General features: G+C 40.4%; 1 protein-coding gene across 2 annotated transcripts; it reads left to right on the top strand.

The window, feature by feature from the left end:
* The first annotated feature begins 3,701 nt into the window (after nucleotides 1–3,701).
* On the top strand, nucleotides 3,702–25,772 carry STK38 (serine/threonine kinase 38). 2 transcript variants are annotated; one of them, XM_034767522.1, is made up of 14 exons: nucleotides 3,702–3,916; nucleotides 6,699–6,834; nucleotides 8,734–8,785; nucleotides 8,941–9,063; nucleotides 10,041–10,124; nucleotides 12,527–12,650; nucleotides 14,552–14,706; nucleotides 15,987–16,089; nucleotides 17,983–18,044; nucleotides 18,997–19,114; nucleotides 19,432–19,555; nucleotides 20,829–20,924; nucleotides 21,270–21,364; nucleotides 22,256–25,772. In XM_034767522.1, exons 2-14 carry the CDS (start codon nucleotides 6,704–6,706, stop codon nucleotides 22,384–22,386), a joined length of 1,398 nt encoding a protein of 465 aa, XP_034623413.1. In that variant the 5' UTR covers nucleotides 3,702–3,916; nucleotides 6,699–6,703; the 3' UTR covers nucleotides 22,387–25,772. The 2 variants fall into 2 exon arrangements, with proteins under 2 accessions (XP_034623413.1, XP_034623414.1); XM_034767523.1 differs by having other exon boundaries at nucleotides 6,702–6,834.
* The last annotated feature ends 318 nt before the right edge of the window (nucleotides 25,773–26,090 follow it).

Raw genomic sequence — 26,090 nt, forward strand, 5'->3', positions numbered from 1 at the left:
TAATGTCAATCTTTTATTGTTTTGTTCAGCAGATACAAAGAAGTCAGAAGATGGTCCTGTCCCAAAGATCTCTGCAGATAGTTACATTCCTGGTCATCTTTTTTCTTGCTTGTTTTGCCACATCTCAAGAAACTGAAAAGTAAGAAAAATCACTTTTGTAACTAGTGCTGTTCGTCAACTGCTTGCACTTAATCTATCGAGCTGCATTCTCCACTGCCTCGCATCCTGTGTAGCCATTTACTTCTGTACAGAAATGCTACCAATCTGATTTGGTAGCATTTTACATCCACTTTGCACAGTAGAGAATCAGGTCCTCTGTATTTTTAGATACATTAATGTTGTGATTTGTGTTTAGTTGTTACTTTTATACTATACTAAATGCAGTTTAGGAGACACCTGGTAATACAGCACAGTAATCCAGGCAAAGATGGATCAACTCAAACAACAAATTATGTCATGGAGAAGAAAACTGCAAGTACCAGATATATCTATATTAGAAAATGGTCTTAAACAACATTCCAGATTTGAATCCTGTTTCAGAGCCAAATTCACAGCTTGAGCCTGTTGGGATACTTGACCAAATCTAAACTCACTGAAATCTGAGAGCATTTGGGTGTGTATCCAGATTTTCAATCCCTGCATTCAAGAGTGTTTCGGATCAATAGTTTTGGTCAGGCTCATTATAGGGTTGTAGAGGGTGATTCTCCTTTCACTTACACCATTGGCTTCAACTGAATTATTTCTGATTTACACCTGTGTAAGCAAAAGAAAATTTAGGCTCATAAAGTTGAGATCTAGATCTGGATCTGGGAATTTGGGGACCTATATTTGGACCACTGGAGAGAGCACAGGATTGGGGAGTTGGAGAGCTGGGTTTGCAGTTCTGCCTCTGACTCACTCTGTGACCTTGAGAAAGTCGCATCCCCTCCTTGTGCCTCAGTTTCTCCATTTCTAAAAGGCCCAGAATGTCGATACAGACCTATCTTGGTAAAACACTCTGGAATCTCTGTATGAAAACCAGCCCCACTGGAAAGGTGAGCATTCTTCGGCTTCCTAACTACTCTCCTTTCACATTGCAGTAAAAGAGCAGTAGCGGAGCACCAGTTCATGCAGGATAAAGGAAGAGCACTTCAAGGGCTGAAGCGGCTGATGTGGCTCCACAATGCCATGGGTAGTGTGCACACAGCCAGGGCCAGAGATGCCTCATATTCCGATTCCTTGTGGGACTCACAGAAGAGCCAAGACCTCCCTGACCTCTTTGACAGTACCAGCAAGGATGAGATGCCAAACCTGGTTAAACAGCTGCTGCTGGAACTGACAGAAAAGAAGCAAGCTTTCCCTGTGCTAAAGAAAACTGAGTTGAGGCAATATCTAAAAAATCCAAAGGGTAGCTGGAGCCTGCAAGATCTTTTTGATCTATTTCAAGTCAAAGACCATGGCAGCCAGAGAAATCCTGCCGCTGAGACACAGAGCTCTTCCCTCTACACTGACTCCATCTCAGTTTGACCATTGCTTGAGATATATGATGTTATCTCGTGGGTAGATGTAAAGGTGAACTACAAAAGAAAAACGTTTGTACCATTTACTACTCCTTGATATTGCATGCACGGCCTCTTAAAGGTCCAGAACCTCTCTTCAGCCCACAAGCTTGTGCGCCAGGGAGGTCTGCAGGGGTCTGAATTTTCCCTTGCCGAAATGCTACTGCTGCTTTCTGATTGTGGTAGTCCCTGCAGCTCTGGCACACACACCTCTCCCTCCCCACTCCCCACCGCCCTGTTTGCTAAGTCACTTATCTGTAGAACTGCATGGTTGTAGATCCCCATGATTCTGAATGCCCCATTTGCATGTTTGGGTGCTGCTAGGATGGGGCATTTTGGAGCATCAATTTGCCACCTCCTAATCCCCCTTTGTGCAGAAGCCCTGCACCTGCTCCACTGTTTTCATGGGCTTCTGCAACCATTAGCCAGGCCGTAGGATTTATTTTTCTGGTTGTTTTTACATCAGAAATAGAAGCTCCCCACCTCTTTTTCCTGGAGGATATTGGAAAATCTTTGGAGGGCATGATAGCTGGAGGTTGGGAGTTACTCAGCATTTCTCCCAGCCTAAGAGTTTGTGTACATGGGGAAATTGACCAGCATAGCTAAAGCAGAATAATTATACCAGAGTAATTATACCAGAATAAAGTCACTTTATTTCTGAATAGAGTGTCCACATGGGAAACTATACCAGCATAATTACAGTGATATGATTATTCTGCTATCACTATGCTGGTCATTTTCCCCAGATAGACAAGTGCTAAGGCTCACCCTGCATCTTTGAAGAAATGAAAGAGATGCAGCTTAGCTTCCAAGCTCCATATTTGATATCATGGTTCAGGTCCTCCTAAAGATTTCCAAAGTCCCCCAAGGAAAAAGTAGAAAAATATTTTCTTGGGGAAAAATAAATGTTATAAGGGCATCTCCACATATCCAAAAGGAGCAATAAAGGACACAAACACGTTTTTATTTTGCCAGTCACCTTTAATGACAATTTTTCCAGTTGTGTCTAAGCAAAGCAACATACAGTTCAGTTGCAAAACAAATATTTCAGACACTATATTTTTGTCATGCTTGTAACAAATGTATCAACATATCCATTGACTGGGGATTATGTGTGCCGCCTGAATTAGTTGAAAATCCACTGTTGGTGTATGTGCAGAGATCAGGAGCGTTTCTCATTTTACACAGTGACAGAATGTAAACAAAAGTCCTCAGTGTCATTAAAGTTAAAAGGCTTTTAACATGAAATATATATATATATATAGTATTGTACTTGATTTATTGTAGAAATATAAATAAAATAAAGCAAGATTATCTTTCGCTAATATCTCTATATATTTGTAATTAACATGGAATCACAATTGCTCTTTTTCTTTTATGTACTGAGACAGAGGGAGGACTGGATGGCTCAACTGAGATTGGAATAAGAGCGTCTAAAGCCCCCGTTTCAAGATCAGCCTGTTGGCAACAATCAAAAGTCACGTCACGTTTAACAACCTATGCGAAATGAATTGGTTGTCTCAGTCCAGTTCCATTCTGGCAATAATATTCTTTTGCCATTTATGGCACCTTCTGTCAGAGGATCTTAAAACACTTTAGAAACATTAATGAAATACAGTATACTTCCCAAGGCACCTATGAAGCAGAGGTTTTTAGATCCATTTTACAGATGGGGAAAATAAGGCTTGCACTGGTTAAGTTGCCCATGCAGTACGTCAATGGCTGAGCAAAGAACACACTGAGTCTTGACTCTTACGCCCCTGCTCTTTATTTTGTAACAAAATCTCATGAATTTTAGGCCCCTCTCATGATTTTGGGGGAGGGCCTGACTCAGGACTCTTTGCCGGCTTGGCATGATCAGTGCTGTCATCTTGCCCTGTTAAACATCATCAAGTAGATGGCACTAGCAGCATTACAGCCAAGGCTTTTTATCCATTCACCAACCGACCCCTGCCAGCTGTAGCCACCTGTAGTCCCTGCAGCTGTGCGGGGCGGAGTCAGACGCCTGGGCAATGAGCTCAAAGGAAAGGGAGGCATGCGCACGCGCACAGCGCGATCACCCTTCCCCGGCTGCAAACGCGCCTCTGGAGGGAAAAGGAATTCGCGCATGCGCCTTTCCCGTCAGCGCCCCGCCTCTCTCTGAGGGTGGCGGCGCATGCGCAACGTCGTCGAGGGCTCAGAGGGGTGCTTGCTTGTCTTGTCCCGTCCGAGGCGCCGTCCGTTCCGTGAGTGGCGGTGCGAAGAGCGCTGGGGGGGCCGTAATAGCGTCGCACCCCGATCCCTTCCCCCCCTCCTCTAGTGAGGAGCGAGTCTCCGGCTCTGAGGAGGGGCTGGGACCGCGCCCCCATCTCCTCCCACCCGCCCCGCAGGGGGCTCCGGTAAGTGATTCTCCCGACCCCTCCCCTCAGCTTGTTGCCCCGGTGACGCGCCCCCTCCCCCTCAGGCAACCGCTCCCCCCCCGCTTTGCCCCCTCCCCCCCGTCTGCCCCCTTTTCCTCAGGCTGCTGCTGCTGCATCCTCCCTCCCGGCCTGTGCCCCCCCCCCGTCTCCCCTTCAGCTCCTGCCCCGCGCCCAGGCTCACGGGCAGCTGGAGGCAGCGTTGGCTGCACCTGCCCCACGCGCCCTTGCGGGCTCAGCCCCTAGCGCCCGTGGCAGACAAGCCTGCAGCTGCCCCAGCAGCCGGGGGTGAGGGGCCTGCTGGCCTCTATGCGAACAGAGCATCGCGGGGGGCAGCTGCCTAAACTGGCCCGGGCTGAGCTCCCAGGGCAGGGGTAAAGCCCATCGCGGCGAGGGGCGGTCACTCTGCTGCTTTATTTGCTGGGTGGCTGAAAGTTGGGCTGGCTCCTTTTATTGCCACTCCATCGAGTTCCTCTTGGCTCCTGCTGCCACCGCTTCACGCTTTATTTGGCACCGCCAGTGGAGGACCAAATGGGCCTCAAAGACTTAATTCTCCTCTGGCTCCCCGAGGTGGTCCTTCCAAGTCCAGGTGGTGGTGGTGATGGGAGCCTGCACTGTTTCTGTCCATGTTATATAGATAAATAGAGGCAGGCGCTCGCTCTCCCTTTTATCAAACTTGACACAAGCATAATTGCATTGGAGTAAGGTACAGTTGTCTTTCTTCTTCCCCCTCCCTTTATCTGCCACCCAACACCAGCTTGTCACTTGATGGTTTTCTGCTCTCTGGGAAATAGGAACTAGTAGCATACTCAATGTGTATGATGCAAATGTGCTTACAATACACAGATACCTGATCTGCAGGCTCTTGAAGTGCTGTGTAAAGAGATTATCTGTCTTTTCTAATTCAGATAGTGTCACTTTGAGCTGTGTTTTTTAAGAAATAACTTCATAAAAAATACAGCAAAAGTTCCTCAACAGTCCCTAGATTGCCTGTGTTCTTTGAAGAAAGAGAAGATATCTAACAGGTCAAATAAAAATAACTTCTATTATAAGTTCTTTGGGGCCTGCCATTTTTAGTTATCTAAAGGGCCATGCACAGATGTGGTGCATAGGGTTTCAGATTTGTCACTTCATTTTTTTAAAACTAAAATTTATGGAGCAGTCACTGTAAATGTAGTAAAAGTCAGGGTTTAGTGACTGCTCTGTGATTTTGTTTTTTAAATTAAAAATGCCCTGATAAATGAGGGAGCAGCACCCTTGGCCCTGGCATGGAAGCCCTAATCCTAGCCCGGTGAGGAGAGAAGGCCCTGGGAGGAGTGGAGGTAGGACGGGGCTGGAGAGAGAGCCTGCCCTGCACTCACCAGGGACACAGCGGTGGCTCCTGTGTCCCATGGGGCTGGGGCAAACTCCCTGTTCCAGGCCTTGCGACTTGGTGCATGGGGTCACAGCGCCACTTGCTCTGCTTTGGTCCTGCCTCCCCTTCGTTGTGATCGGGGGAGAGGCAGCAGGGCCAGATTTGAGTAAGTAGTGCTGCAATATGCCCAGAGTGGGGAGCTGGGCTCAGCCCCACAGGAGCTGCTGCTGTGGGGTGAATGTGAGGTCCATATCTAACTCCTCCCCCTGGGCCTTCCCTCTGCACCACCCTCCAGGATCCACCCCCCTTGAGCCTCATGGACAGAGAAGTCACAGTATGCATGACTTTTTCTGCACCCTGCCAAACCTGCAGCCCTATAAATGAGAGTGTGTCTCTAAATGATACCTTTGTCTTTCTCTCTGACTTCTAGGGATATGTTCCAGCCATGGGAATTTTGCTCTTTTGGGTTATATTGCCATTAGAAAACCTCAATGAAAACACTGTCTTAGATTGTTCAAAGAGCTTGTACATTTTATATACATTATATTTTACTTATTGTTTCTTACAATAAACAAGCTAGGGTGCATGGGTCTTGCCCTGAATTAGAGCCAAAACATAGAGCTTTTGTGTCTTTCTTAAACTTTATTTTTAATTTAATTTAAGATGTAGATGCAGTATACTTTAAAAAAAGATCTTTTTTCTTTTTTTTAAAGTTCATACTTGTTTAGAGGTAATTATCTATCTGGATTTTGACAGGCTGTTTTGTGGAAACTTCTGCTACAGTGGGAGACCCTAATTGCAAAAGTAATTTAAAAATAGCAAATTTGTCTGTCTGTCTTCAACTACTCCACACATCCATTTAATATTTTGGCTCCTGGTAAGTTTCATAATAAGGGGCTCTGCATGTGACTGACAAACGTATAGGTATCCTCTTTCTCGAAGTGTAAAAGAAAAAGGAACCTCTGACTGGGTGACTCAGGGTGGGTTTTTTCATTCCTCACATTTTTAGAAGATGAGGAGAATAGATTGGGTGAAGTACAAAACATTTTCAATACTGGCTAAAATGTGGTTTTTGAGGCATAATATTTGTCAAGTTTCCTTCCCTCTTTTTGAATGCTGTTCAAAAACAGGAAGCTTACATGTACCTTTTATTTTGTAACCCTGTTCCCTACAGACTCTCTCATTAACTGATGGTACCCAGTTTAGACTACTAGTCTATCATTTTTTCTCTCTCTGATAACTTAGATATTAAAACTATATAAAAATATTAACTTCGGTCTTGATTCTTAATTCCAGGGTCTAATGTAGTTGAGCATCAGTTAATTGGTCAGAATTATTGTTTCCATGTTGTGTTGTCATTAGTAATGTCAAATGTATTTTTTCCCCTTCTCCCCCCCTCCCTTTTTCTAGTAGCCATGGCAATGACTGGTCCAACACCTTGTTCATCCATGAGTAACCACACAAAGGAGCGAGTTACAATGACAAAAGTGACATTAGAAAACTTCTATAGCAATCTCATAGCACAACATGAAGAACGGGAAATGAGGTAAAAATCACAGTTGGGAGATGGAAAGTGCCTACATGTAGAAGTGAAAGGAAACTAGTGGCCTGATTGTTTAACTTGAGGTCCCATTTGAGCAGGTGCTATCTAGTAAATTATAGCTCAAATTTAACTTACCTTAACGTTACCTTAGGCCTTGCTAGTAACTACCTTACTTATCTGAGCTTCTCAAATATGATGCTGATGAGTAAAAATGTTTAGCTAGAGGACATTATTATAAATTGGAAGAAAATATTTTTCTGATTCAGAATATCTGTTCTTAAATCCATTATTCCCTTGCTGAGCAATTAAAAAAAGCCATTTTGCTGAGCCTGCTTTGATGAAATCAGTTGAAACATTTTCTTTTCAAACTTAAAAATAGAGTCCAATAGACACATTGGCAAGATTTAATATATCTAAGTGGAAACCAATTGTATCGTTAGCTTAGATTCATTTAAGCAGTAAAGTAAGAGACCAGTCTCTACAAATATTTACTCTTTCAACAGTTGCTCCTTATGATTTTTATTCCCTTTTAACATTTCTTGTAGTTTTATGAAGTCATGTGGTTTCAGCTTCATTTTGTGTTACAGTTTATGATGCAGCCATCTGATAAGGGGAAATTCACTTGTTCAAAGGCGCCAAGCTACTGCTGTAAAGACTGTAATTTAACATTAACTTGACTAACTCATAGGCAGGAGGAGGTCTAATAGGCTTCGATGGATGATATAATAAATTCCTTAAATATCCTTGGAAACCTTTTTCTCTTTGTGGACCAGATTCTCTGAGGTGCTGAGCACCCTAAACTCCCATCTAATTCAGTGTGGTGAGCATGTCACAAGAATAGGCCTTATAACCAGAATTTTCAGAAATGCTTCCTTCCCTTATCTGTAAACACTTAATGTTGGAAAAAGCATAAACATTGTTTGGTCCTGCTGAGGTACTGCTGCGGCAATTCACATTTGGCATTTGAGTGGGGTGTTAGAGAGAGATGGTGAGCAAATTGTACTTTCTAGGTGCCTAAATAAGGGGAGAGCAATTTCAGTATACATGATACAGAGATGTTGGGCTAAAATGTTATCATACCCCAGCAGTTGTTTAGTGGCAACTGGAGGCTGGAAAAGGATCTTGCAAAGAATGACTTGCATATTGAACAGGAATTCTTCAGTGCATTTGTATAACATGATGCTGAAAAGGCCATCAGGAAGCTCAGAAGATCATTAATCTAGGAATTTTTCCTGCAGTGGCCAAAGCTAAATCTTAACAACAAAAATAGATTACTTTCCTTGACCAAAAAGGGGAAAAAAGTGGAATTAAGGTTGTAAATATATCAATATTTTAAGGGAGAAAACCATAAATATCAGTTTAGGTACAAATATGGCCCCCATCTCCAAGGTAGCTGAGCATCTCACAGACAATGAATTTATCCTTTCAACATCTCTAGGTAGGTGGGGAATTGTATTATCCATTTTACAGAGGGGGAACTGAGGTACAGTGAAACTAAGTGACTTGTGTGGTGTCACACAGGAAGCTAGTGGCCGAGCCAGGAATTGAACTCAGATTTCCTGAGTCCCAGTCCGTGTGTAGCCATCAGACTATCCTTGCATAAAATAAGGCATGTGAAATTTCAGGGAGACTGGTTTAGATGAGCAAAGTTATAGAGGGAAAGTGGTGAAGTTGGACTTCTGTTGGAAAGGTAGGCTTGAGCTTAAATCTGGAGAGACCAGCATCTTTCCATAACTCTAATTCTTCACACTTCCATGTTGAATCCAAATTCCTAGTCCTCTGACTCTTAGTTTTAGACAACACTCCCCACAGGTGTTGAAAGTATGTATGCTTTTTAAAGGATTTTCTGAAGAACTAAACATTTTTTTTTTCATTGCTTCCCCCCCCCCCCCCCCCCCCCAGACAGAAGAAGCTAGAAAAAGTGATGGAAGAGGAAGGTTTAAAAGATGAAGAGGTAATGAACACAAAACAAGTCTTTTGGTTAGATAATATAAGTAACCCATAGTCATACCTTTAGTGACCTCTCTAATTGGTTCAGTATGATCCAGATGGGAACTTCATTATGGAATCTCATAAACTATATGGCTTTCTTTTTAAAACAAACACTAGAAGAGACTCAGGAGGTCCGCACATGCCCGAAAGGAAACAGAGTTTCTTCGGTTAAAGAGAACAAGACTTGGTTTGGAAGATTTTGAGTCCTTAAAAGTAATAGGCAGAGGAGCATTTGGAGAGGTAAGAACAGAACTGATTACTGAATAAAACTGTAGTAGCATTATAGGGACTGGAATGCTTTGAAAAGACTTTTTAAAAGATCAGAACAGTACAATTTGAAGCCAAATGACACAATAATCACTGCTGAATGTTTGTTTAAAGTTTCAGAGTAACAGCCGTGTTAGTCTGTATCCGCAAAAAGAAGAACAGGAGTACTTGTGGCACCTTAGAGACTAACAAATTTATTAGAGCATAAGCTTTCGTGGACTACAGCCCACTTCTTATGCATCCGAAGAAGTGGGCTGTAGTCCACGAAAGCTTATGCTCTAATAAATTTGTTAGTCTCTAAGGTGCCACAAGTACTCCTGTTCTTCTTTTTGTTTAAAGTTTGACATTCAAATGCATCTGACTTTGTGTAGTCAGTGCTAGTTTGTATTAAACAAACAAAACCCCACATCTTTAAAAGGACCAAAATGCTGGTGAAATGGGCTTGGTTGGCAACCTTGGAAAGCCCCTCTATCTGTAGAACAGATATAACAGCAGCAGTGTAGGTGTGATGCTGTTGTGCCAGTGTGCCTCCATCATGACCCTGTAGTAATGGTTTTTGTGATGCAGTGATAGCAGAAGCTGCACCCCAAAGGGCCTTTTATAATGGGTTTTCATGACATAGAAACTTGTCCACTCAACTGGGTTTTGACCATCCAACTCGTTTCATGTCACAGATTGCCAAATGCTATCAAATGGTATCATCTTTCTTCTGGTGTCCTAGAGGTAGTGGGCTCTGGTAGAATGATCTGGTGTCCTAGAGGTAGCAGGCTCTGTATCCCATTATCATAAGCCAGCTAGTGTTATTTGTCCTTATAATCTGATTCTGCTTTGCAAAATAGAAGTGAAATGTTGGTTTTAGGGTATGATACCCAGAATACTGTAAAAGAAACCTGGAAAAGTTGGTGTGATAAGGATGTATTTCTGACTCCATATTTTTGCAAAACTTGAAGGTGCGGCTTGTCCAGAAGAAGGACACAGGGCATGTATATGCGATGAAAATACTACGCAAAGCTGACATGCTTGAAAAAGAGCAGGTGATTATTTGAAATTACTATTAGCAATTGTAGTAGCTCTGCCTCTTTTTAAAATCTTTTTTTCTGCTCCATTGCAAACTCAGATTCCTGGGGGACAAAAGTGGGCCTATATTTAAAAAAACAAAACAAAACACTAAAGAATAATCACTGCAACATATGGCTTATATTTGGCTAGCTAAAAACTGCTAGGGGTGTGTGGGTGAGTGGATAGATGGATTTTTTTTTTTATTATTTTTATTTTTTTTGAGACTTTTCAACCTGCCTTGGATTTGGATACTCAGTTTTCCCTAAACCAATTTGAACATTTCAGACTTATTGTAACTCTTTCTGGAAGAAATGTGGTTTCTCTTGAGTCTAACTTTTATGTGGTTATGAGGAAAAATATAGCTTTCACTTGCTATATTTCTTTATTTTTATCAGTGACCAATTGTAAATATGTAATAACATGTATTAATTCACATATTCAAAACAGCATTTTAAAAAATTGTCTCTGCAACCTTGGTCAATTTCTTGATGAAGGTTTCAGTTGCACTGGGTTTTTGCAAGAGGCATTATGGGCAGATATAGAGTGTGACTGAACATTCTGTTTCCATCTGAAAACCTGGAGAAGCAAGGTGTAGGAAAATGGCAGTTTTCCTCTGAACAGCAATAGAGGAACACTTGTATTACAACCGATTATGTTCCTCTTTCTGCATTTTGTGATACTATGTTACCACTTGATACCAAAGATATGTATGTGAACTCTCAATACAATCTTCAGAGTCCTGGCTTGCTGCAATTCTGATTTCATCCTGATTTAGCATGTCTAATGGATTTAATTGTAAATATCAGTTGCTAGAGCTGCATGAATCCTTCAGACTCATTCGCAGGACCTCCAAAGTAGTGGCACTTTTCATATTAATGCCAATCTCTGAGTCATTGTATTATATCTTTGATAGCCCTTCTGGGACCATTATAGTCTGAACCAACCAATCCTTCTTTGGCACTGGAGTTCATCTAGGAAGCAATGTTTTTGTAGGCAGTAATTCCTGAATTAACTTTTGTCTTTTAAAGGTATTAGTTTAAAAAATAGCATTGCACTCTTGACCTCTTTGTCTTTACATAGCAATTTTGAAAGTCAGTGCTTGGTGTGTGGGCCTGCATTGATGTGTTTGGAGACCTGGGTTTGACTCCCAATCTCGGTTATGAAATATCCATGTCTCATCTGCTAGATGTTAACTATTCTGAACTGTAGTTAGTACCCTTTGTGCATGTTTTAGTTAGTGCTCTTAATATAGTAGATATTATAACCCAAATAGTAAGTAGTTTATCTTGTATAATAAGCGCCTCAAATCAAATGTGTATTTTCATCATATCTATAATTCAATCAATGTTCTCTTTTCCATGTGAAGGTTAAGGAAGTAACAATATTAGACGTTGAAGTGCTCTGTTTGTCTACAGTCCAGATATAAAGCAGGTAGCTGTAAGACAAGCTTCTCCATACTACCCTAGCCACAGCTGTACTTCTGACTTGGAGGGGATCCATTTTTTATAGGTATAGTAGGTGTATATATAAACAGTCATCTAGACTAAAATGGAATTATTTTTCTCCATGAAAACTTGCTGAATAGTTGTATGCAGTGGGTTGAGTTACATGCTACGGTGTTAGACTGGTCTTTTACTCAAATGGATGAGGACAGAGACATCTCTAGGACCTGATCTTGCAACCATTCACTACCAGTCATAGTGCTCACTACTGTCAATAGACCTGCTGAGTGCATTTAATTGGACTAATTGTTGTAGCAAACACTACTTATGGTGGTGTTTCTAGGTTCAAGCCCTTCAATTGCCATTAAAACTAGGGTCGTATTGTAAACCCTTTGCTTACATTGGTGAACATTTACTTACGCAAACATTCCCTTTGCAGTTAGTAGATCTACTGATGTAACTGTAATTTTTTTTGAAGATCCTCAAAACAAAAATGTGTCATACGGTTTACAGTTGAAACCTTTGAACATAAAGGATCTTCAGATCTATGCACTGAGGGGTCAGATGGAGTCAGAATCCCAAGGAATTTATTCAGTCCGTACATTCCAGACAAAGCATATGAAAGAATGTCAGTGATCTTTAGTAAGGTTTTCTGCCTGCTCATTCTCAGAAGCATATTTTATAAAGCTGTTGCAGTCTTCAAAGGTTATACTTGCCTAAAAACCTGTTGCACTATTTTAATACGTGAAAATATCCAGTGATGAAAGTATTGAAACGTGATGGTATTTCCATTCCTAATGTAGAGACTTGACAGTTGCATATTCAGTCTTTGAATCCCCTCAAAACAGTGTTTGAATTGTGTGTGAAGATAAATGCATCTAATAAAACATCAAAAACTTAATAATTAATCATATGCATATATATATATATCCTAGGTTGGCCATATTCGTGCGGAGCGGGACATACTAGTGGAGGCAGACAGTTTGTGGGTTGTGAAAATGTTCTATAGTTTTCAAGATAAGTTAAACCTGTACCTTATCATGGAGTTCCTGCCTGGAGGTAATTACCTGAGATAAAAAAGTCACTTTCATTTTGTTCTGTGGCGGTCTTCTGGCTTTATAACAAATCTTGTCTGTCTTTGTTACCGGTATTTGTACATGTGTAATTGCTTTATACTGTAGTGTTGGGTCTGATCCTGCAGGGAACTGAGCCATTCTTAATGCCTGGTGACTTCATTGGAGAATGAGGGTGCTTGGCACCTTGCAGGGTCAGGCCCATAGTTACCTGTCTGTGCCATGGGTATGTTCTTTTGCAAGCATGCTTAGGTACAAATGTTTGCATACTTGACCTAGATGTTCTGTCAAGCCTTATCTTCACAATCTGACACCTATCCTCTTAGAACCATAACCAGTTTTCAATTTTCTAACTCTTTTCTTGTAGTTGGTTTGCATCAGAAATAACCTCTTTATTGTCTGCAAAGAAGAGCTTTAAAGATTAACTCTTGAGTGTTGAAACTACTATAGCAGGGGTCGGCAATCTTTCAGAAGTGGTGTGCCGAGTCTTCATTTATTCACTCTAATGTAAGATTTCGCGTGCCAGTAATACATTTTAACCTTTTTAGAAGGTCTCTTTCTATAAGTCTAGAATATATAACTAAACTATTGTTGTATGTAAAGTAAATAAGGTTTTTAAAATTAAAATAAAACGCAGAGCTCCCAGACTGGTGGCCAGGACCTCGGCAGTGTGAGTGACACTGAAAATCAGCTCGCGTGCTGCCTTCGGCACGCGTGCCATAGGTTGCCTACCCCTGTACTATAGTATACTAACAAGAAGAATGTTCTACTGAAATCTTGCTGGGTTATACTGAAAACATGATGTGACTATTGAAACCAAATGATTGACTTCAGACCTGACATTGTGCAATAATGCAGTCTGTTATTGTTAAATGTGTGTCTGGCTGCAGAATTGTTATCTAAGGTCCAGATCTTATGTGTGGTTGTCCATAACTAATTTTGGTTTGAGAGACGTTTCTAGCAGACAGTTCACTTTTTTGCTAATTAGATGTTTTATAACTGAGACAGAAACTCTCAGACTGGCACAATATCAAATGCAGTAGAGGCTTGGTAAATAGCACACACTAGTTTACATGCTCACAAGACAGTCTCTCTTCACTTCTCAGTGACGACTATACACCTGACTGTTGTAGTCAGGCTTTTTTATATCCATTACTTTATACCATTATTTGGTATGTTATCAAGTCTTTAACGAAAACTAAACTAAAATTATAATGAACCAAAGTGCATTTGGCGTATCCTTTTAAATTTCATCTACTCGCTAATTCACAGAATATAGTATTTCAGTGGGTCTCTTGCTGATTAGTACAAACTAGTTTGGGTCTACTGGATTTCTGTAAAATTGGATGTCTCAATACCTGCCACCAACAAATTCCTGTATGTGGCTTTACATTACTAAACAACGTCAAGCTGACATTCTCTGTTAGCGCCAACTGATGGCCTGTGGTCATTCTATTTGTGATATCACCGAGAGAAGACATTCCCTGGAATCTAGGTTAATTTAAAAATCTAAGATAGCATATATCTTAAATTTATGTATCTGTATTGTGCTAGCAACCTGAGGCCTCAATCAGGGTACAAACAAACCAGTAGTCATGGTCCCTGCCCCAAAGAACTGGCATTCTATTGAAGCTTTATTTTCATAATCTAATTGCTAAATTCTTTCAACTGAATAAACTAATGAGTACTAACAGGCTTGACTGTAGCTGAGTGAAGAACTAATTACACTTCTGTATGCATTTCTTGGGTGTTTGTGAATCCACAATGTATAAAATATAATTGTTTCATAAAAACGGTGTCTGAATTCACTGATATGTAAAATGGATGTAGGGCTTAATTATCAGTTTGTATTTACTTCTGCTGTTTGTGGTGGCTGACTTTTTCTAGGTGATATGATGACACTGTTGATGAAAAAAGACACCCTAACAGAAGAAGAGACTCAGTTTTATATTGCGGAGACTGTGTTAGCCATTGACTCCATTCATCAGCTTGGTTTTATCCATCGGGATATCAAGCCAGATAACCTCCTCTTGGATAGTAAGGTACAAATATATCAACCACTGTATGCAGTGTTGTTGTAGCCATGTCGGTCCCAGGATATGAGAGAAACATCTCTCACCAACAGAAATTGGTCCAACAAAAGATATTCCCATAACAACTGGGTGACATTTGGCTTAGCAGCAAAAACACTGGGTAACTTAGAATTCAGAATGCTATGATAGATGGCACTATCATTTAGTTATCCTCTGTAAGAGTAAGAAATTTAAGGTTATTTTCCATGGACCTGATGGAAGTAAAGCTACATCAATCTAACCTTCAGCTGACAGTATCTTATTTACAGAGTGCTCTCTTGTGGCAGTTGTTTGAGCTGTGTTTGGTTTTCAGTGCTGTTTAAAACCATCCTTTGGTTTCATTTCTTCCTCCTTAGTCTAAGATGTTTCCTTTGGGCCTGACATCTGCTTTGCATGTGGTCACCAAATACTGAGTAGTGTGTTTAACACCAAATGTGGGGATGTAGCTGATCCATTAGGCTTCCAGTCTCATTAGCTCTTATCTCTTCTCAGAATCTTTCTCCAGACTGGTCAGGTTTACTTGTATGTATTTATAGTAGGTAGTATCCAGGAAGTTGGTGTGTTTTAGTACCTTACTATTGCTAAGTAAAATTTTATGTTTTTCTACTTACCTTGTCTGGGAGAAATTTGCTGACAAGAAGAATTTACCTACTTCTGTTGATTCCAAAATATAATTAAGTGCTCTGATTGGAGCAGACGTTTACAGAGTCATGCAAGTTTAGGATATAATATGCCATTTTTAGGCTCAAAAAAGAACTTCACATTGAGTGTCATTGCTGCCTTGTACTGTGGATAAGACAAATTCAAGCCCTGGGCAGAGTAACATTTTTTTAATTTGTGGAATATCCTGTGTCTTATTGAGTCCACCCACAACTCATCCACTTTCTGACAGAGGATTAGACAGCACTCCTCCTGGAAGCTATTTGTTCTTACCTGGGGTGGTCGTTGCCTCATCCCATTCAATATTCTCCCTCAAGGGACTATGGGGCTGATCCTGCAAGGGGAAGTGCCTTCAGCCCCCATTGAAGTAAACATTTATTGGGAACATTATTGGAAATTCAATCACATCCACTGTGTGGCAGTACAGAAAATTATCCCTAGGTTTGTTCAATATCTCATTCCAATTGTAGGCTAGAGCAAGATGATAATTATGCCTAGTGTTTTGTCATATGAAATAAATGGGTAAATAACTCTGTTCTTTGGGTGGATGTGTTGTATTTCTTCTGCATTTTGGGTTTCTACATCTCTAGGGCCATGTGAAACTGTCAGATTTCGGTCTCTGCACTGGGCTAAAGAAGGCTCACCGAACGGAGTTCTACAGAAACTTGAACCACAGTCTTCCGAGTGATTTCAGTAAGTTCTCTCTCATCAGTACCAGCACTTATATTCTCTCCTATGGGAACTGCGTTAGAAATTCCAAAGGTGACTGATTTCAACACAATGGTGGAAAGCTGCTGTTAGGGATCTAATGAACCCTGCATATGTGGAGGGTTTGGGGATGAAACGGTGAATGGTATATGTAGCACGTTAGTCCCTATTAAACTGCAGGTTCCCTCTTGCACTTTCTGCACTGTGCACTTCCTTTCTTATTTTTGCTACTTAACAAGATATTTATGTAAATATAAGTGTTTACCTTTCCAATAAGCTTGCTCCTTCCTTCAAGTCTCATATTATCCTTTCCATGCTGTACTACACTATAGGCTCATTGCATGTACTTTAGCAAGGACTGAGAGCAGATCACATGCTAGCAGCGCACAAGACTAACATGGCAAACCCTGCCATATCACATGTGGAGGCATGGAGATAGTTTAACTCTTGGGAATGCACATCCCCAGAATCTAAGTCTTTAAAACTGTTTCGCAAGAAGAGCGGGAGCATGGCACCAGAGCAATAGGAAATTGCAGACTCTCCTGAAGTTAGGTTCTTAGCAAGAAACAAAACTTCGTACTCTTCAGTTTCTAGTCAATTTCCCTCTGCAGCAACACCAGTGTAAATGCTTCTGTGCTACATCTTGGTATGACTCTGTGCTCTTCTTTCATATATTACTTGAAAAAGAGGAGGCAGTCACTTTCTCTTGGCTATTTCTCTGTGGTGAGGATATGTGATTGGTAAAGAGGCTTTTGACATATTCATTCTAGTGCTTTTAAAAGAAACAGTTCCTCCTGATTAGAGGCTTTGAGATCCCAATTAACTAACATTTATGATTAGTAGTAAGTGTCTTGGCTATCTCGAAATAGTTTAATTCAAATGATTGACACCACCGTGAGTCCAGTTCCTGGTGAACAGGAGTACACATTACAAAAACCACCAACACAGTTAGTACTATTGGCAGTCTGTCTTTGGCCTCTCTGAGCTGTAGAGACGGAACACCCCTCTTTACAGAACATCCTTTACAGATGGTCCCTTCAAATCAGGTTTGAGGCATGATAGGAAGGCAGTGTTGGGAAGCTGGCACTGCTGCTGCTTCTACTTTACCTGCTCTGTGGATAGAGAGGACATCCGTTTCCAGGGCTCTCAATCTGAGAACTTCCCTACTGAACTGAATTCACAGAGAAGAGATAAATGCAAAGGAAATGCTGATCTATATTATCCTTCCTGTTTCTGTGTTGCACTGTAGCTTGAGCGCTTGCACTGTAAAATACCATAAACATAACTATACCTGACATGTCTGTTGTCAGAGATAAGGTTTTACTAAGCAGTTCCCAATCTAGGCTTTTTAACTAGTTGTGCCTATGCTATGTGACTGACTAAAAGACCCTCAAACATCAATGTTTTTATTTTAACTTCAGCAAACAAAAGCATATACCATGTGTGAATAGATTTGTTTGGAATTTTACAGAGAGTAGAGGTTGGATTGTGATCTCTTTTACATCATTTTAAAGCTGAGCTAACACCATTGGATTCATGAGATTTATTCCAGATTTAGATGGATGTAACTGAGATCAGAATCTAATCCTTTAAATATAGCCATCTTGAAGTGAGTATTTTGTTCCTGGAGTTATCAGCTTCTGAAAACGTGGACGTCTAATGGAAGTGCTTACAGAATTGTAACTGTAGTGCTCAGAATGCAGCAGTGTCTAGTGCTTGCAGACTGTCAAGTGGCAGGCTCTAGAAGCTGCTGATGAGTTAGGAGTAACACTACCCCTTTATGTATAACTTCAAGTGGGGCTATTTATCTTGGACAGAAAGTGGAAAAGAAAAGAAAAATGAGTAATACTGATGCCTGTATGTTCTGGTCCTCTTTAGCTTTCCAGAACATGAATTCCAAAAGGAAAGCAGAAACGTGGAAGAGAAATAGACGTCAGTTGGTAAGTGCAGTCCCTCTGTCTACAGATGTTCACGGGTGAGCTCTGAGATGCAAGTGGGTTGCTGTTTGATATTTAAAATGAACAGCATTTACACTGTGGCACTTTTCAAAACTCTCAGAACACTTCTCTGAAGTACTGTGAAAGATCTCTGCAGTTGGGCTTTAAAAAAGAAATAACTCATTTGTCCATCTGTATAATTCTGGTGACTTTTACGCTTAAGATAGAGAACCAGCATGGCTTGATGCTTTTTCTGGTGCAATTATGGCTAAAACTAGCCAAGTTCTTAGCTACTTCCAATGTAACATTGCCTCTGGAGAGACTTCTAGCCCATACCCAGACTGTGATGCCTTAAGAGAAATGGACAAAGCAGATGGAGGTGCGTAGTGGTGATTTTACCGTGCAGATTTCATAAACAATAACATCTGCCAAAGTCTAGCTGGATCTGGATGAGAAACTCCATGATTAGATTTGTATCTATCGCATGTTACTTGGCAGTGTTAATGCTAGAGATGAACATGAGCCAAGTCTCCATTGTGAACTAGGGCTATGCTACAATTTGTATTGCAGTTGTTGGTCACTGTCTAGCCTTGTTGTATCCTTAGGGGATGGAGGAACAGCTTCCTACAAAGACTTTTAAACAGTATTATTTATCACTTTCTTAATCTCTCTTAAAATGTTTCTAAAAGTCTATCTTCTCTAAAAATAGAGCTGCAGTATTTAAATAGGTTTTATTCCCTTCCCCTACAATAGTGGTTTTTTTCACTGCTGTCACTTCAATGGTATCTTGATAGCATGTGGGATCTTATTTTAAAAAAAAAAGTTATCTTTTGGTTTGAATAAGTTGTCTGTGAGGGTTCTGTTCAAGCCCTCTGGTTCTGCGAAGATTTCTCAGTCACCCGTCAGTCAGACGGGATCTCTCTCAAAATGTGTAACTGAAGCCATTCAATTTCAGGCCTTTTCCACTGTGGGAACTCCAGATTACATCGCTCCTGAAGTCTTCATGCAGACGGGTTACAACAAGCTTTGTGATTGGTGGTCACTTGGGGTCATCATGTACGAGATGTTAATTGGTAAGAAATGAGCACAAACCGAGAGTATATGTTAAATTCATATTACATAATAGCAGAGTCAAAGTTCACTTTTTCATGGCTTCGTTTACCTTTTGTTGGCACACCTTCACACCTGGTGCCCATTTTCACGTTAAGCAATTTTCTCCAGTTTGCTGTTCACCTGCATTTTTTTTAAACTTCTGTCTTGTAACCCAAATGGAGTTATTGCTGTTCTCCTCTCCGCCCCCCCCCCCAGTGGCTTCAAATTAGTTCAATTTAAGCTTCTGCAATGAAGTAAAGAGTAATTTGTGACTACCAGAGTGTATTTTCTCTTTCAGGTTATCCCCCTTTCTGTTCTGAGACCCCTCAAGAAACCTATAAGAAAGTGATGAACTGGAAAGAGACTCTGATCTTCCCCCCAGAAGTTCCAATCTCTGAGAAAGCAAAGGATCTTATTCTAAGGTACCAGTCAGTCAATTGCTGCAGCTGACCAAGCTTGTCGTGTGGTGCCACTTGTTACATGTCATGAATTTTCTCATCCTACAAACTGTATGAAACACCTCTCTTACAACTTGCCTCACGAGACAGCTGGTGCTTCGAAGTTTAAGGTGATGCATTTGTCACACGTATGTATTGACTAGGAAGATCGCTAATCAAATATCCTCTCATCAAATTCATGGTGGTTCACTGTCATTTAAATTGGGAGCCCTTAAAGAGCTGCATTAATGGGGATTCCTGTAAAATCTTATGTTTGGGAGCACCTCATCTCGTAGCTTTTTTGCCTCCTACATGTCTTTGTCCCCCATTTCCTGTGCCTCTGAATTCTTCAGAAATTGAATCTCCACTTGAAGGAAACACAGAATGAGAATGTTGAGTTGTGTTAACTGGCTGTATGGACACTTTCTGTTTATATTGGCAAAGGATGTCCTTGAAATAGGCTTACGCTTGTTAGGACAGCAGGTTAGAATTGCTGGCTTTCCATCCGATGTATTTGAAACGCTTCTCATGAGTGGTCTAAATTCCTTTTGGAATTGAATAGTTTATCCAAACAAACTCCTGTCTGAAATAAGGGTTACCACTTTGCTTCCACATAACAGCCTTAAGGCAGATATGTATTAACTCCCCATCAGCCTTTATGCTTTCCACAAGAAGCAGTCGCCAACCTAGAAACATTTCGTCCTTGTCTAAACCAAGGCAAACATACACACTAAAACTCAGACTCCGTTCAGGGAATAAATTCCCTACAAACCTCCTTGGAATTGGCTCGAAATGTTTTCCAGACCCACTGTTGTAACACAACAGGTAAGTAAGTGTGTCTGACACTGTTTGTGTGTAGAGTTTGATTTATAAACATATTCCGTACACACTGAGCTGGGCTTGGGAAAGAGAATATGCAATCATTTTGTTCTTTAGTCTTAACTATGTAGATGATGTTTCTGATACGTACTTTTGTATTGAGACCAGATTAAAAACTTATTTCCTACGTACGTGCTTTGTGTGTACTTTTGCCCTCTGCTGGTCCTGGATGAAAGGGCACATTCTTGAATGTAAATTCCCTATATTCTATCACAGCCTTAGCATTCCTTAGCATAGTTTGTGTATTACTTTTTTAAAATAAGAGCTCTTATCATTATCCTTCAGTTACAATTTCTTACATGTAAATACTAGCTTCAGTTTAAAATGACTCACTGTCTCTAAATATAACACTTCACTATTTTCATGCTTCCTTTCACAGATTTTGCTGTGAATGGGAGCACAGAATTGGTGCACCTGGTGTCGAAGAAATCAAGGGTAACCCCTTCTTTGAAGGGGTTGACTGGGAGCATATCAGGTAGGACATTGCCAGACACTTCAGCATCCTTCCAGAAAGCTAGTCCTTGTTTAATTTTCCAGTCCAGTGGTCTAATTACATTAGACTGTTAGGTTTGTCAGAAGTGCTGCTACAGTAAAAACTTGCCTGTGATGGTAAAATGAGCAGCTCTGACTTGAATACGCAGGGAACCAGGCCTGTGCAATAACCAGGCCTGCGTGGCTGTGATGAAGTTCAGATCCTGATCCGAACTTCTCTGAGGTTCAAACATATCCTGGTCAAGGCTTTTGTTTTGAGTCCCTATAGAAATAGAATGTATTCATTGCCTGCCTTAAAACCTAATATTGAGAATGTTGCTCTTGGCAGAGAGAGACCTGCTGCAATATCAATAGAAATTAAAAGCATTGATGACACCTCAAACTTTGACGAATTTCCAGAATCGGATATCCTTAAACCAACAGGTAAATATCGCCTTCTTGTCACTATTTTACATATAATGATAATGCAGAGTTTACTTTAACAGGAATCCTACAAGTCTGCCTTGATAGCAAGTTCGGGATAAGAATCCTTAATCATCTAATACTTAGGGGGAATTCTGAATGGTAAATTTTACAAACTGTGGTTCCAATTCTGCAAGTCCTTTGTGCACGGAACTTCCATTGACATCGCAGGGCAGCAAGGGACTCTGTATTTTGCTGCAATATCTAGATGTAAGGGGATTTGAGGGCACTTTCAGACATAAACCCACAAACTAAAGTGAAACTCAGAACTTTCTCCCTCTGTCTTCCTCACTTGACTAGTGTAATACGTTCTGTGGTAGCATTAAAGCCAAAAATCCCTCATGGAAGTGCCATTGATAACCTTACCTGAGTTTTTCATATAAATGTGTTTATAAAGAAAATGTTCATCTTTTATTGTACAGATAAGACCATGATGGTTCCTCTGGTGTTACGCATGACTGCCATTGAAATGTATAGTTGGGATGTGGAGGTGCTTCTCAGGGCACAGCCGTGAGATTTAATATGTGTCATTTTATAACGTTCTCCAGTGTCATGGTGAAAATGGGTCTGCTTTAATCCATGAATGGCTATTCCACCATGTGTTTCATAATGACTGCTTTTATGTCAAGGCCTGTTTGAGCATTTGTTAGCAAGTGGATTTTTTAACACACCGTAGACTGTAACGACTCCCTTTTTTCTAGAACTGAAGAATAAAACTGTGAAACAAAATTTTCCCAACCAGAAGTTGTATAATTTCTTTAAAACTAAAAGACTGAGTCCAGTGTCATATCAGTATATTGAGTACAGTTTAATATCTGAAGAAGCTAACACTTGTGTCACTTTGTCTTTCAGTGGCCACAAGTAACCATCCAGAGACTGACTACAAGAACAAAGACTGGGTCTTCATCAATTACACCTACAAACGATTTGAGGGGCTGACAGCCCGAGGGGCAATCCCATCCTATATGAAAGCAGGAAAGTAGTGAACTGTGACCTGAGACTATTTCTGAGCCTTGGATCTTGTTTCTCTGTACTGGGTTTATGCCCTTAAAACAATTTACCTGAGGGCTATGAACTCTTTTTGAAAAGTTTTTCAGGACACAATATATTACACACCATTGTTATTTACTTGGATTTGTTTCTTCCACTCCACTGAAAACTTCCACGAAACTCTATTACCTCTGATGCAGGCAGATATTTTTTTGCTGCTTCAGGAGCAAGCCTGTCTCTGTTTTCACATTGAATTCCTTGCTAGACTGTTCAGTAGAGGAGGAGAGCGAGAGAAGAGCGCCTTTACTTTCTAACATCACAAAGCATATGGTATTTACAAAATATTTCACCAGTCCTGCAATGAGCGATATACTCAGTCTGCCAGTTCTGCCAGCACTGTTTTCCTAATGGCTAAGAACTGTAGCACAGAGGAAATAAAGCAATAATTAAAGCTTGAGATAGACAAAACTGTCCAGTAAATTATCTAGTAGATGAACAAAACTTGTATTGCCTTAACCGTAGTTTGTAGTGCTATTTTTTTATAACTCAGAAGCCTCTTTAATAGCATTTTTCAGCTCAATCAGTAGCCTCAAGTTGTGGTGCACTTTACTTTTGGTACTAAGACAATGACCCTCAAGCCATTAAATATTTTTCTAAATTAAAATTGTGTAACACTTTTGCTTTTTCTGAGCAGTGACAGGAGAAACAGGCCACTCATCCTGGTAGAACTTACTCCATGGAAGCCAACAGTTTCCAACTGTTGTATTGAAGAACCTCCACGCAAACAAATGGCTATTGTAGATCATTAGTAAACTAGCCAATAACAAGAGCTGACCTAGAAAAGGAGTGGGGGCATAGGAAGGGGAGGGAGGGAAATCCATTTATCCTGATTGCTGATGGGCCTCCTATGTATAATAGGACAGGCCATGGGGTTTTCTGTTCTTGTTGCTGCCATCTCTTGGCCACTTGTAAAATCTGCCAGCCTTGATCAGTTTCAAAGATGATGATGTTACTTGCTAGTGGCATGGGGTAGTGTCAAGCAGGAAGATATGGCAAAACGTGTGAAATTCTGCCTAGGGCTCCTCCTACAAACCCTTATTCACAGTGGCCTTCCCATCCTCTACTTAGTATTTCAAAGTTTCTCTCAGTACCATGGCTAAAACCTCTGTACCCAGAGTCTTCCAAGGGGGTCTGAAAATTCTGGTACATGGGTACTGCCATTTCTCTCTTTGACTAATTATTGCCTAATGTAGTTTATGAACGTGTATTCCTTTATAATCAGGATGCTCTCCATGAGAGCCCCAAAGTGCCTTCCCTTGCCTAAGCACCTCTTGGAGCTGGATCAAATTAATTTGGAGGATTCTTTATGAGCTGAGCTCTTGATAATTCCTTTCCATGTGCAGGAACACCACTTATCTACAAAATAGGTGCAATCAGTGCATTCCTAGTGGCATGTGAAATACACAGATCCACCTCCACCCCCCACCCCCCCTTGTGGTGCTGGTCTTTAGTGTGTCACTAGATTTTAAATTAACGAGATTTTTAACAAGTGCATATCAGTTTGAACAGTTTAAATTCCTGCTACATTATATTTTTGGTGCTGAATGCTAAAAATACCTAGCATCTAAAAAGACTTTTTTTTTTTTTTAAAGCTAGATCAGTGTGTCAAGATGACCTGGTGGCTATGGTTTGTATTTAGCCCTAGCTTTCTAGACTAACAAAGGGAAGAATCTGATTGTAATATAATAATTTTTTTAATGGCTGCATTAGGGAATATTCCACTAAATGTCTTTTGGATTAAAGTGTCACAGAGTAAATGTTGAATGAAGGATTAATTTGAGTGCAAATACTGTACATAACAGAAAGGCTGATTAAGATTGTGGGTGACAACTTGTTAACATCCTCTCCCTAAATGCCATAACTGAGACCATCCAGAAACCCTGAATCTGTGCTGTTGTATTTCTGCGTAGTAGGAATTGGTTCAGTGCATTGCTGTAAACAGTTTAAATGCTAAATTCTGCCAATCCTAAATTCAAGAGTAGTTTTTACTCTGACAACAGTGATCTTTGGGCCCATGGGATTATTCACAGGACTACTTAAGCAAAGTAAAATAAAGATCAGGGTCTTTATTTGCTAGCCAGCAAAGCATCCTTTTATACTATTTATAGTGTTTGTTTGTTTGATTTTTAAATCAAGGACTGATCATTACATTTTAGATGTGGTAAAATTGCTCTTTCACCCACATTTGAAAATGTTGCCTTATAAGCCATTAGAAAGTTAAGAGCTCTTGGCATTTTTAACTATTGAAAATTGTTTAGCAATTCTTGCTTGCTTAAAATGTGAAGATCAAAACCCTTTCGAAGCTGTTATGGTTTCGGAGTAAAAGGTTTTGAGACAGCAGCTGCATTGTTAACCCTTTAATAAAAGGGACTGGTGTTTTTACAAATACCAAAGAACAAGGGAGAGAATTATACAATTATAGCTTGTAGGGGTTCTGTGAAAGTCTATAAACAATAATACCTTGTTATGGAAATCTCTAGTGCACATGTGATTTCTGAATGCCTTCTGACCCCACACTCAGATTGTCCAGTTGGGTGTTGTATATTATCGTCCTTGAGTTAAAAAGTGAAGATCTTCAAAGGCACAAGTGGCTCTTAAGAACTTTCAACTGTCAATGGGAATTAAGTGCCTTTGAAAATCTCCCCCTAAATGTGAAACCTGTCAGTCATCCCTTCTAAGTGGCAACTTTTCCTTTACAACAGATGCATCATAAGTCTGCCTTTTCCTACAGGTATTTTTGTCAACACTAGAAAAACAGTACTGTGTATTATTTCCACGATCCACACTTCACTGCTATCAGAATAAGATTTTTGTACTTTTTTTCTAGATATGCTAGCCAAACAGTTTTATTAAGTTAACAAGTTACCAGCCTTGTCTATGTGCTCATTAGCTGATAAATGGAGGTAATTAGGAATGCCTTGAGCTTTTTTGTTTAAAGCTACAAACAGATAAAGGTTGCAAGGAGTGGGTCTGGTTCTTTTCCAGCTAGACCTGCAGGAGAAACTAATTCCAATTTTAAACTTCCTAATGGATGTGACTGTAAGTTATGCTGCCAGTTCCTTTCTTCATATTATGCCTAGCACAAAACTGCACTTAGGTGCCACTTACTATCACTGTGCCCTGACTCTGCCTTAAACTGTCAATTGAAAAAGCGTTTTGTAAATACATGATGTTATTACTAAATCGCATTGTAAAATTTGGCAAACTTGTTCTGTGTGATGCTGGAGTCTCAGCATGGGGGAACCCAACTTATTTTTATGGAATGATCTTTACGTTCTCCTCAGCTGTGTAAATAAATAAATCCTCTTCTGTCAATGTAGTTTTGCTGCTGTTTTGTTTTTAGAAAGGGGAATGTCTCTTGCTGATATTTACACTTTTTTATATGAAAATAGCCATTACTTTTGAGAGTAGGGTCCTTCACCTAAGCACACTGGCTTAGATATTGACTGGCATTTTAGCCCCTTAGAATACAACAACTATGGATTTGATGATGGAAGTGTCTATTAAAAAAAAAAAAAGACTGAGGATTGTTCCTTATGTGCATTCTACTTTTGCCCAAATGAATAAGGTGTTGCAGGTGAAAAAAATATGGTCTCTTCTCATAGTCAAATGTTCTGAAAAAGAACATACCTGTGTC

This window comes from Trachemys scripta, chromosome 4, assembly GCF_013100865.1.
Source record: "Trachemys scripta elegans isolate TJP31775 chromosome 4, CAS_Tse_1.0, whole genome shotgun sequence".
In the NCBI taxonomy this organism is placed as follows: Eukaryota; Metazoa; Chordata; order Testudines; family Emydidae; genus Trachemys; species Trachemys scripta.